The sequence below is a fragment of the Trachurus trachurus genome (assembly GCF_905171665.1).
Source record: "Trachurus trachurus genome assembly, chromosome: 20".
NCBI classification, from domain to species: domain Eukaryota; kingdom Metazoa; phylum Chordata; class Actinopteri; order Carangiformes; family Carangidae; genus Trachurus; species Trachurus trachurus.
The window spans coordinates 18,523,283-18,535,500 of NC_139911.1; the positions used below are offsets into that span (position 1 = coordinate 18,523,283).

Sequence of the window (12,218 nt, forward strand, 5' to 3'; positions counted from 1 at the left end):
TCAACCTTGTAACAATGTATTCACTGATTTAAGCCAAGAGTGAGACAGCACTTTCAATGACAAACACTGCAATTTCTGCACTGGTTACAAATTTTCTTCACCTACCGTTCTTAAACATCTTAAAGCGATGGTGCATGCAGATTCTGTACATTTTAGCTAGATGTAAAGGTGCCATTGGGCCTATTTCCAGTCAATGGTATTTTATTTTTCTACGTCGAAATCCCTTTACAGATTCTGAATCAAGTGCTAGTTGTCGATGCTAGCTCTTTTAATCTAGTGGGGAAATATGCTTATTCACCTCTTAGTTGAGTGTTGAAACATTGATGCCTTCTGTCAAATATTAAATTACAGCCAGAAGACCATTAGTTTAGCTCTGTTTAGCATAAAGACAGGAGAATAGCTAACCAGCTAGCCTGGTTCTGTCACAAACAGGAAATCTAGTCTACTAGAACCTCTGACTGGCTAACGCTGCAGGCCAAAAGATAGTCCAGGTCTTAACATACATAAAACCAGAACTTGTAGTTTTTACACTTTGGTGTTTGTACAGAAAAAACAAGAAATAACATGCTAATAGTAAGCATCAGAGGAGCTGGTAGACAGATTTCCCCACATTTGTGTCGGTCTTTGTGCTACTGTACGCAAGTTGGCGTGAATAAGTATATTTCCCAAAATATCAAACTATTCCTATAAAATTACATTATAATTCCTAACTGCAGTCCCACAGGATGTTTTCTTTCAAAGTAAGGCACAGTGACCAAAACAAGTTAATGCTTCAACATTTTTTTAAAACCAGTGCATCACAATAAAACTGTCTAAAATGAACAACAAAAAACAAAAAATGGCGGCTTTTTTTCCTCTTCTTCTTTCTCTTCTTCCTCCTTTGCCAGTTGGAGAATTGGAGAAGATGAGTTTACGTGATGAAAACCAGCATCCGGGCAAATGAATGAATACCAAAGGAAAACATATCTGTAATAGCTGAGTGAATGTTTGTGTGCTATTTTACATACTGTAAGAACAACGGACACAACCACAGTCCAACATGAAAAGTTCTTCACAACTTTAAAAATAGTAACATTTCTTGTATCCACACAATTCCAGACACCGCTTAGAAACACAGCGCTTTTCATCAGGTGTCTGATTTTTCATCGATATACAAGCCCGCGGGTTATGTGCTATAGGGTGTTCCTTCTCCTCACAGCTTGAAAGTCTGCGTGAGAGCTGATGCTTTCTCTCCACTGCTTTTTGAGGGGCTGGTCCATCCTGCTGTGAGAGGAGACTGCTTCCTGTCAGATCAATCAGTATATTCCAAAACACCACGTCAGGTCATCAGTCTTTGTCGGCTCTCTGGCTCTCTCCCTTTTGGATTTTGAACTAAGGGCATGAGATGAGGAGGAAGGTGGAGGGTGGATGTTAGAGGAGTCGATCCGTCGTCTGCTGGGGGAGGGGGGAGCAGTCTCAGGTTCAGCATGCGGACACGGGGTGGTGGGGGGAGTCCAAATGCAAAACCGAAACTAATGGAAAGAGCAGTTGAGAAGTTGCATATTGTGGACTGAAGGAGATGAGCGTATGGGCGGGGGGGCGCAGGAGGAGCCCTACGAGGCCGAGCTAACCCTCGTCTTCACTCTCTTCTTCCAGAGCCTCCTCGAACACTCTCTCTGGTAGCCTGAAGCATTCCTCGAAGAAGTTCACCAGGGACTGACTGACGTGCTCCCGTGTTGTTTCGCTGTGAATGAAGTGGCCTTCATCTGGGTAGATCTGAGACACCAAGAAGAAGTTGAGAACATGAGACATAATATTACATTACTGCGCAAATGGTTCGATTTTGTTAACAGGGTAGAGAGTTGGAGAAATCCTCTCACTGCACAACACATTTCTATCATTTTTTCATTGCTATTTCAGGAAATGAGGAGAGAAAAAGGGTCTGAATGACATGGTCAGCTGTGCCAGCAGGTTAATGTGAGGTTTTATTGGTCACATTATGATTATCGCACAGTTGTGTCTGAAGAAATTGGACATGAAATGTGTTCCATGGCTGGAGAAAAGCAATTTATGTCTTTTTATGCAAGAAACCGTACAGTGACTGGGTCTCTAGTCACAAACTTCTTCAGCTCATTGGGTTGCCCTATTTTCACCCATTGCTATACAGTACTGTATGTGTTCTTTTACTGTATGGGAAACAGGAAATGAGCAGAGTTCTGGTATCCACTGAGACTTGATTTATTTAACATCTATGTTCTTTGTTTTGTTTAGGAGCTAAGAATTACTGGAGAAACCAATCTGCAGTGCACAATCAAGAGTAAACCAGGTTATATGCTAAATAACAAAAAGTGGAATAAGTACAATGAATATAGCTAGACAGAAACTAGTAGCCTATACAGCTTGTATTTTATGCGATGATATGAAAATTTCACAAAGTGGGTATCAAAACAAAAATAGGTCAAATGTTTACATAGCTTTTAATGGCAGTAGAACGCAAGAGCATAAAGTTGCAAAATTGATAATTTGATTGTTTTTGAGAAATCAGTCTATAGTTATATGATTGAAAAAAAAAGCCCATTGCAAGTTACAGAGCTCAAGGTTCTGGCTTGTTTCTGTCCAAAAGGGATTCAATTAAAATGAGTAATAGACAAAAAAGAAAAAGCACCGTTTTATCATTGATCATTTTCTTACCATCAGCTAATTAATTGGGCTTTAATTTCTAGAGTGTGATCTTAACACAGACACAGTGAGATCCAGAGGTCTAGGATTACTCTCCCATTGAAGTGGATGGAAAACTTGAGTTACCGTGTTTACTTATGTTTAACCCAGTTGTCATTAATGGATCCATCAGTGACGACTGTGGAAGCCGAGTTAGTGCATGTGAGCGCACTAACCTGTCTGTCGGTCAGTAATGAGCTCTGATGAACACTGAGCTTCAGTACATTGTATCCTAATTGGATTAGTCCTGGAGTTAACGCAGGATGCCCAAGAAGGTCTCATAAGCTCATTATGTGGAATGAAGGCATTGTGAGGAGCTAATCCTCTGCCTGCTGAGGGATCCCCACTGGGACCACAGAGCTCCCGAAAGGTTGGAGAAGAACCGAACGGAGAAAGAAGGAAAGAAAAGAAAAGTGGAGAAACTGGACCCTGCTCATCTGCAGCTACGTGTCCAACCACGTACCTGTAAGGTGTAGTTGGCTTTTTCATTGATGAGCTGTGCGATGAATTTCGCCGTATGCTGGAAATGAACTTTTTCTGTGGAGACGGAAGCCAAAACGTCAGATTAGTGTTTTAAAAAATATATTTTTCTGTCTGTTTCTACGACTCTTGACTCACCGTCAGCTGTCGGATGGATTATAAGAAGCTTCTTGTCAGTCAACTGAGATGCTCTGTGCGCTAGGTTTGCCATCTGAGGTGTAAAGACAGACACAAATTAGATCAAATGGATATTAAACTAATTATCTCCGTTAGCAGAAGAATTGGAGACACATCTTACTGTGTATGCCCTTGGATCAGGTTTAGGCAGACCCAGATATCTCTCTGAAAATGCAGAGGCTGGAGACAAGAAGAGGATTTTGATTAATACTTTCCTCTGGCATCAAAATCAAGCCTTCATATCAATAACAAGATTGATGTATCACATCTATCTCATCTCTGAAGAGTCAAGTGCACATTTCCAGGTTTTTTTTCCCCCCTCTCCACATTCAAATGTATTCAGCCATCTACATATTCTTTAGTCTCGAAGCTGCTGTGGAACAACTTCATTTGCAATTCCAAGCTCATACAATGTCATGGCATGTCTCCCACCCCCTCTGGCAAAAAAAGCGAGAGAAATCAAATAGATGGGAAATTCGTCAAACCGCGAAAAAGTCAGCTCCTCCTTAATTTGCAGTTTCCTGACTCGGTGCACCTTCAGCTACAAGAACACTGTTCCTCCTCCTCCTCCTCCTCCCTTCTTCCCTCCCTCTCTCTGTCACTCTCCTCATACACACAACTCTGCATTTCACACATTTTACTCCTTTGGTATCTGCAGTGAGGCTGGTGTAGATAACTTTGTCTGGCACTGTTATGATTGGGTTCCAGATGTATCAGCAGCATCACACTTTCCTCACGCTCACATACATGCGCATGTGGAGCACAGACACCGGCTGCATGGGTAAAGGTGCTAGGTTCTGAATGCTCTCCGACAGAGACTGCAACCCCTTTGAATGTTAACGCACGGGTGAAAAATCCCACTGCAAACAAACAGCTTACCGTATAATTCAAAGTCAGTGATGGGTGACAGGACGGCTCCACATTTTACAGGAGACGCTGCACCGCTGACCAGCAGGCTGGTCACATAGCCGCCATAAACCTGAGACACACACACACACAAAAATAGTCAAATCTCAGGTGTGGCAAGCTGACATAATAATCCAACCTGTACGTTAAAAAAGGGAAATGTACATGTATGATTTCTCTCACCTGTCCAAAAGCACCAACTCTGGTTTTGTCAATGTAGGGTTCTTTCAACAAAGAACTGCAACAGAAACAACGGTCATGGTCAGGAGGAGCATTAGATGTTGTGCTCACTCATGCAAGATGTTTTCATATGAGTAACTTTTCATTACACCCAGTTCAACTTAAAGGGATAGTTCAACATTTTGGCAAATTGACCCATTGCCATAATCCCTATGGTTTCAGGACGGAGTTGTTTTCGAGGTAAATTCATGCAAAACTGCTGATGCGAGTTCCAGTCGGGTGAAGTTTTTCGGCAAGCAGTCTCTGCATTTGCCTTGAAAACAACTCAAAACGTCTCGTAATGTTCCGTTATTATCTCATAGCGTGGTGAATGTGCAGGTCACAACGAGAGCGTTTTGGAGTTGTTGGATTGCGTATTTGATGAGTTTGAAGAGGAAATTCCATGAGCCTCCGTAGTGTAGCTCTGAGCAGCTCGCGGCTCTGCTCCGCCATTCTAAAAATAGCTTGCACCGACAATTAAAGGTAACAAACCTACTCTTAAGAATAGGTATTATGGCAATGGGCCAATTTGCCAAAATGTTGAACTATCCCTTGAATGCTTTAATATCACTATTAAAATTGCACAGTTAACAGGGATAAAGAAACCAACGGACAGATAAGACAGTGATATTGTTATTATGATTGTACTATTTTTTAAGTAATTAAATCCACGTTATGAATTCTCGCTGATCAATTAATTATTGTATGAATAAACATGGTGAAAGAGATTGAATTGGAGGTAATGAGTGGGAGAATTTGCATAGCATGGTCTGATTTGTTTAATAGGAACTCAAAACTAATTCAAATTAATTTGCAAACAGGGTCAGGTCATCCTGACTGAGATATTCTGCTGTGGCTTTATGTAAACACAGTTATGGTTTCATTAGCTGTGGCAGACAAAGGCAAATTTGCATCCAAAAGAAGTTTGATTGTAATTTCAGCAAGTTACACAGTTTCGAAAAACTGAAAATGAGAGATGGGTGTTGGAAGCATCACTTCTAACAGATGTTTTGTGTTTAGGTTTTCTAGGTAAAAGGATGTTAATCTCCTGCTCCACATACCTGAGCGCTTCCTTCTGGTCCAGCTCCTCATACACGCCCACTTTCTTCTGGATGCGGTGCAGCAGGTTGGTTCCCTGGAAGCCGCTGCCCCGTCCGTCACAGCGCAAAACGATGGCGCCGAAACTGCTCACCAGCGCCGTGGCCCAGTCCATGTGGAACCGCTCTGACACCGTCTGACCACCAGGTGTCCCGTCGCTGCACAAGGAGAACCACAGGGTTCATACTGTACAAGCAATGCAAAGCCAGAGTAGTTTCAAATACCCTAACTTTTTTTTTAAATTTAACTTATGACTCTGTGTCTAAGATTCTGTGGAAACATTAATTTATCCTGCCCTGTGACCTCTGGGACAGTTTAGGACGTGTACCATGTAGCTTGCGTCTCTGTGAGCTGGCAGTATTCTGCAGGATTCACAGGATAAAACTTTAATTTGGAAAGTTTACTTCATTCCAAAGCTAATGTGGCAGAATGTTCACGGATTCTTATCTGTGAACAAACAGGGAAAGCTTAGATGTAAGCTGCAGAGTAAAAGAAGGGGGAGGAATGCTAATGAAAGAGTGGAGGTGGAGGTGGAGAGGAGGGTACGTTTCCTCATTTGCAGTGTAATTATTACCCAGCTAGAGTAGAGGACAAAGCAGCGCATCTTCCTGTTAGATTAATAAGCCTGATTAAAAGTCTGTCCAGGAAATCTCCACTGATGAGGACGAGCATGTCCTCATATAAACTCAACGAGGGATTCGGCGCATACAAACTTTTTCCTGTGTGTGTGTGTTTGTGTGTGAAAATGCACTCATACATACACAAGCAGGAGCAGTGGGTAGTGTGACGTGTCCACGAAGCCTGCAGGTTTGATGATCTGCATCGACAAAGCTGTAAAACACACACACAACAAAATTGTGTATACCATGCTGTCGTTTTTACAAGCTGTTAAATTGTTTTACTACAAAATTGTTTTTGCTGCAACAAAGATTTGAGTTGCTGAAGGTAATAAACTGTGACATCAACCAGGTTTTGGAGGAGTCTCACCTAAGTTGCTACAGTAGTGGCAGCCAAACTGATGATATGATGATTAAAACATCACAGAGGAAGTAAAAAAAAAAAAGTATATGCACCCAGGAGGAGCTGGTTTTCTGCATCAACCAGTCATAAACTGAGATCTGATCTTTATTGAAGGTCATTAAACATTCATAGTGCTGGTGGAAAAGTGAACCCTTTGATTTAATGTCTTGATTCTCTATTAGCAGCAATAACCCCAGGAGGTTTGGACCATTCTTTCTTATAAGGCTGTGTGTATTGTATTGTGTTGTATTCTATCAACAACAACAAGATCGTTCAGAATGATGTTCGCTCAGTATTGTAACTTAGTCTATACTCTGATAATATCCAAGACAAATTTATACATTATTTAAGAATATGTGGACACGTACTGAAATCTTCCACGTTGATCTCTCTGTACTCCACTGTGGGCATCTGCATGGAGTCCAGGGTCAATCTCAGGTTCTCGTTGCTCTCTAGTTTATGAACTTCTGCGATACCTGTACACAGAACACAATAAAGCAGCAATCAGTTAATGCCTTGCCAACAGGAAGGGGATTTAAGGTGGAAACAACTCAAAGACCAATGTCCAAATATACAGTATTTGGACACATTAAATCAAAGCTAAAAGTCTTTTATGCTCTTGTTTTTCATTTTCATTTCATAGTATACATCTGGCTAACTTATTGCACCTGGTTACCACAGCTGCTAAAGTCACAGGAGGATGCAGCAAACATTGTGTGCTATGGAATTAGTCGGTTGTAGCTAAAATGGTCAAAAGCCAAAACTGTAACCAAAACTGCAGCCAAGTTCTGACAAACTGATAAAAGCTGTTCGGCTCCTGGAGGAAAATTTCAATTAAAACTTTGTGAAAGGACAGACGAGAGGAGCCAGCTCTGCCTGGAGCTTCTCTGTATGCAAGTGGGATGTGACCTTGTCTCTTGCCCCAACGTGGTGTAAGACTCTTGGTAACATATGAAGCGCTAACAATTTTATCTCACCTGTCATAGCCTCATATGCTTTTAAAATATGAGAGGCACGAACCCTTCTTATTGGCTGCGCCAGTGGTCTGGAGCAGCTGTGGAGATTAAAATATCCTTCACCACTATTTGGTTCCAAGTTCTGTGCTCCCAAAGATAAATCTTCATGACTCTCATGATCGTTCAACTCCTTTTTGACTATAACGTCCTGATTGTGCTGCGTTGATGACACCCTACATGCAAGATGAATGACGGTCATGTTAAAGGGATAGTTCAACATTTTGGCAAATTCGCCTATTGCCATAATCCCTATAATCATAGCAGTAGGTTCATTACCTCTTATTGTCGGTGCATGTTGTTTTGAGATCGGCGGGGCAGAGACGTGAGCTGCTCAGCGAACACAATGGAGGTGAATGGTACAGGTCCCCTGTCCCTCAAAACTCATCAAATACACAATCCAACAACTCCAAAACGCTCTCGTTTACAAGTCGTGATCTGCACATTCGCCACGCTATGAAATAATAATGTAACAAGACAGAGTTGTTTTGGAGGCAAATACAGCCGGGACTACATTCCAGACACGGCTGCTGGGTGGAGCGCAAGAAGTTCTGAGTATTTGCTTCATGTGTCGTAATATTACATAATTATGCATTATTACATAGCGTGGTGAATGTGCAGGTCACAACTTCTCCACGAGAGCACATTGGAGTTGTTGGATTGTGTATTTGATGAGTTTGATGAGGGACAGGGGACCTGTACCATTAACCTCCATTGTGTTCACCGAGCAGCCCGAGTCTCTGCCCCACGGATCTCAAAACAACATGCACCGATAATTTAAGGTCATGAACCTACTCCTATGACTACAAGGATTATGGCGATAGGCGTATTTGCCAAAAATGTTGAGCTATCCCTTTAACTGCCGTAGCATTTTGAGCTGTCGGCATAGAGACGCCTCTGAATAAAAGATACTCACCAGTTTTGGAGGTGAAAATTTGCAAAACCTTGTTGCTTCTGTGCCATTTATGAGCTGAATACATCAAATAATGCACCGTAATGACATTTCACTGCAGCATCTACAGACCCATCTTTAACATAGTCAGGGGCGGGGACATCATGTTGGTAAGCCATGACACTGAGTGGCGTGCACACGGACTGTGGTAATCAAATTACTCTCTGCTGATATTGCCATCGGGCAGGTCATAATTTAATGAGGACAACCATTGTGCAGAGTAATGTGATTACTTCCATCACGCTGGACTTGGCTTGTAGACAAACACTGACTCAGTGCACACAGGTGGTCTTTCTGCACTGCGATGGAAAGACCTCTGTCCCTATTAGGACAAGGTCACTTCAGAGTAGCTATTATGCTAATAAATACAAGGTCAGGTGTAATGACTTTAGAATAATTCACAGTCTTGTAAATGCTAATCTGTGCTGTAGCTGGTTGAAATACTCACTCTCTCTGTCTTGTGTCTCACTTTCAGCGTCTCTCTGAGTCTTGTAAATGGATACAAACGGGATGTCTGGGCCTGAGGACAAAATCAGAGGTTAAAAAGTGGGCTAGCAAACTTACAGATTCATATTTTCATATTCATACACATATCAGCCAATGGTTTTATACAAAAGACACCAGAAAATGGGAATTATTCTGCTTCATTTGAATGCATGTCTTTTATTCCCTTAAGGAACTACAGTACAACTGTCTTTTACATAGAGGTGCTCTATATTTAGATTCTCTTTAGGCCGGAGTAAATGTATCATGAAATGCACACTGATGGCCTCCAGTCACTGTACATATTGGGAAAAACGGGGTAAAAACCAGAGAAACATCCCAGATCTTTTGTCTGTTATAGACAAAGAGGCAATTCTTCTTATTCGATTTATGTAATGCAATAGCTGAAATAGCTCGTCCTTATCTAGGCCGCAAACAGAGGTAAAGTCCCTCTAGATAATCCCTAAAACCTCAGACAGGAGGGAGGAGGAGGGACAGCCAATGTAGTGACTGATGCACTTAGCAAATTGGGAGCAGGGCGCAGGAACACTGCAGTTGCGTCTGGTGGGAAGAAGGCCGGCCACTCGCTCCCTCCCTCCTTCACTCCTTCCCTCCTCTCTCTCCTTGTGGTAATGATATCATAACCTCATCATATAAATTATTGTAGGCAGGCAGCAGGAGAAGAGCTGGATTAGAAATGTATGAGGTGCAGGACCGTCGACTAGCACTGATTTCTGAGGTCAGCAGAGAGGGTTTTTAACGACGTTACGGTCTTTCACTGTTGGAATTCAGTGACGATCACTTAGAGAGGTTCACAGGTGATTGACACAAAAGTGTCAGATCAGTGATTAAATATTGAAGCTGCGAGACTGAAATCACAGAAACATGAATCTTTTGACACTACATCCTTTGTTTTTGTGGCAGCACGAAGACAGTGCCATGACACCTTGATATTTTTCTGATCTTAAAAAGCACTTTGTCTGTTCTTGTGGTTTCCTCATGCCCAGTGCTGCACATTTGGATCAAAGGTGGAAGAAGAAGTGCAGCAAAATCAAAGTTGGCTTTTTGTTCTATTTTGCAGAGTGAATGAAGGAACTAAATACAAGCACTCAACATTATGAGCTATTCTCTTAATATGTACAAAATCCTCTTCAGATTTAAACGCCACAATATTGTATTAGGTGAGATGTGCATGTGTTGTTTGATCATAAATCAGGTCTGGGTTCTGTATTAATAGTGTTAAAATATCAAAAGGCTCAGTCAACAGAGAAATAAAAATTCTAGTATCAAAAACTGAACCTGAAAAGGAACCATTTCTCTAACTATGTGGTCGGGCACTCAAGCCCCGCCTACCTGGAGAAGATGTAAAACTACAATTCAATGGTTTTTGGTTCTAAAACGACAATTCAAACAAATTCAAATAAAACACAGGAAAAGTATTAAATATGGGAACTCTAATATTTTATTAAATATGACATATTGTTATAGAATTAATTGGCTCCATCGGGACAAACTACACCATTAAAATACTGCTTGCAGCTTATACATTGATAAAAATGATTAATAATAATGTAATGTAATAACAATGACTTGAGCTGTTTTACATAATCGGTTCTTACTTTTGATCATTTTAGTAGATTTTGTTCCTGATATTTGAATGTGGTTGAGTTACCATACTCTACTTTACGGCAGGTACTTCTATACTTCCTCTACAACTGCAGGAATTTAATGCAACAATATGTAGAGCTGATTTTCACCTCTCATCTGAAGGAAGGAGGATGGATAAGTGACCTTCAGCCTCTTTTTGAAAAACTGTGAGTGCTGTAATGTTAGAAACTGCTTTGCACATCAAACTGATCAACTGTAAGTTCAGGTTATTTTCCTGCTTTAGAAGAAAGAAAATACTTCAAGAGGTAAGAGGTGAGTACTGTGACTGGCTGAGAGGGTAATAATACACCTGAATTGTATATCTCAGTGCAGCTGAAAGGACAAAGCACACTGTGCCATTACGCCCTCACAGGAACTCAAGGGAACAAGAGGTACCTTGGCATTTGAGCAGGAAATAGCTCATGTTGTGGCTGAAGGAGCCGCTGATGTAGCCGCAGCTGTTGGACAAGGCGCAGGAAAGGCAGCGACGGTTGAAGGAACCAAACGTGTCGGCACTGCAGAAACAAAGAGGACAGTTCACTTTCAGCTGAACTGAAGTCAACAGTTGGTGTAGATGCCAGAGAGCAGACATTACCTGTACAGATGCCTTCGCTTTGGACCATCCTCAGTGCTCAGGAAGTATCTGCAATAATACGAAGATGGAAAAAGAAAATAACAGTAAGAGCAGAAGATTTGAGTTTTTGAGTTTATCAGAGCTGTATTCACCACTCAGGTTGGAGAGTGGAGGGAAAGCACCTGGAACATACAAACGCTGCCCCATCTACTTACTAGAATAGATGTTTTATAAATGAATGATGGAGGGAGAAAAGGGGGGATGTATCCAAAGAGAGGAGAAGTAGGCCAAATCTCACCCCCCCTCGGGGGAGATGGTTTTTGGGTGGGTGAGTTCAAGCTTGAAGTGAACACTGGCAACAAAAGAGTAACTGTGTTTCTACTGTATATATGTTGTGTGTGAATGCAGGAGTGCACAGTACATGTGAGATCATGTTAGTCAGACTCACAGTTGCCTTGTGGCCTTGATTGTGGGTGTGAAAATGATGTGAGAGTGATGGGAGTGAGTCACACTCCTCACGGGCCTAACAGACACAGAGGGTGTTTTTTATTTTACACCCAGCACACTTAGATCAGTTTATTGTGTAGAAATGCATGAGGTGGTAGAGGCCCGACGCAATCAGCGTTAGGTTTGGCTTCCCCTTCTCAAAATGCAGAATCAAACTCCAAACTAGTCATAGATCATAATCAATACACAGCTTGGCAATAAACAGGATCATTTCACTGCTGGACGGCAGCAATCAATCTCCTTCACTCCGCTCTTCTCTGCGGTGCTCAAATGTTTAAAACGCAGGGATTCAGCACCACGGAGAGAGAGACGGAGTAACCCTGCATATAAATGTGGGCTTGCTCTGTCTCTGTCCGTGGTGCTGAAAAAATCCAGTCCCACTGAGTGCCACAGGGGTGATGTATTTTTGTTACCATCGCCCTAGTTACCCCTGTTCCCTCGACAA

The 12,218-nt window shown here is 41.8% G+C and overlaps 1 protein-coding gene across 1 annotated transcript in view; it reads right to left on the minus strand.

Annotated features, from left to right (window-relative positions):
• Window positions 1-1,604: 1,604 nt before the first annotated feature.
• Window positions 1,605-12,218, minus strand: part of dpp6a (dipeptidyl-peptidase 6a) — a gene marked incomplete at its 5' end in the record, with an annotated part of 165,447 nt that continues 154,833 nt past the window's right edge. The window contains 12 exons of the mRNA XM_083995365.1: window positions 1,605-1,755; window positions 3,161-3,234; window positions 3,316-3,388; window positions 3,476-3,534; window positions 4,234-4,333; window positions 4,444-4,498; window positions 5,541-5,735; window positions 6,339-6,408; window positions 6,966-7,073; window positions 9,011-9,082; window positions 11,089-11,207; window positions 11,288-11,335. Of these exons, the coding sequence (XP_083851491.1) occupies window positions 1,606-1,755; window positions 3,161-3,234; window positions 3,316-3,388; window positions 3,476-3,534; window positions 4,234-4,333; window positions 4,444-4,498; window positions 5,541-5,735; window positions 6,339-6,408; window positions 6,966-7,073; window positions 9,011-9,082; window positions 11,089-11,207; window positions 11,288-11,335 (1,123 nt within the window). The 3' untranslated portion in view covers window position 1,605. The remainder of the gene's footprint in view (window positions 1,756-3,160; window positions 3,235-3,315; window positions 3,389-3,475; window positions 3,535-4,233; window positions 4,334-4,443; window positions 4,499-5,540; window positions 5,736-6,338; window positions 6,409-6,965; window positions 7,074-9,010; window positions 9,083-11,088; window positions 11,208-11,287; window positions 11,336-12,218) is intronic.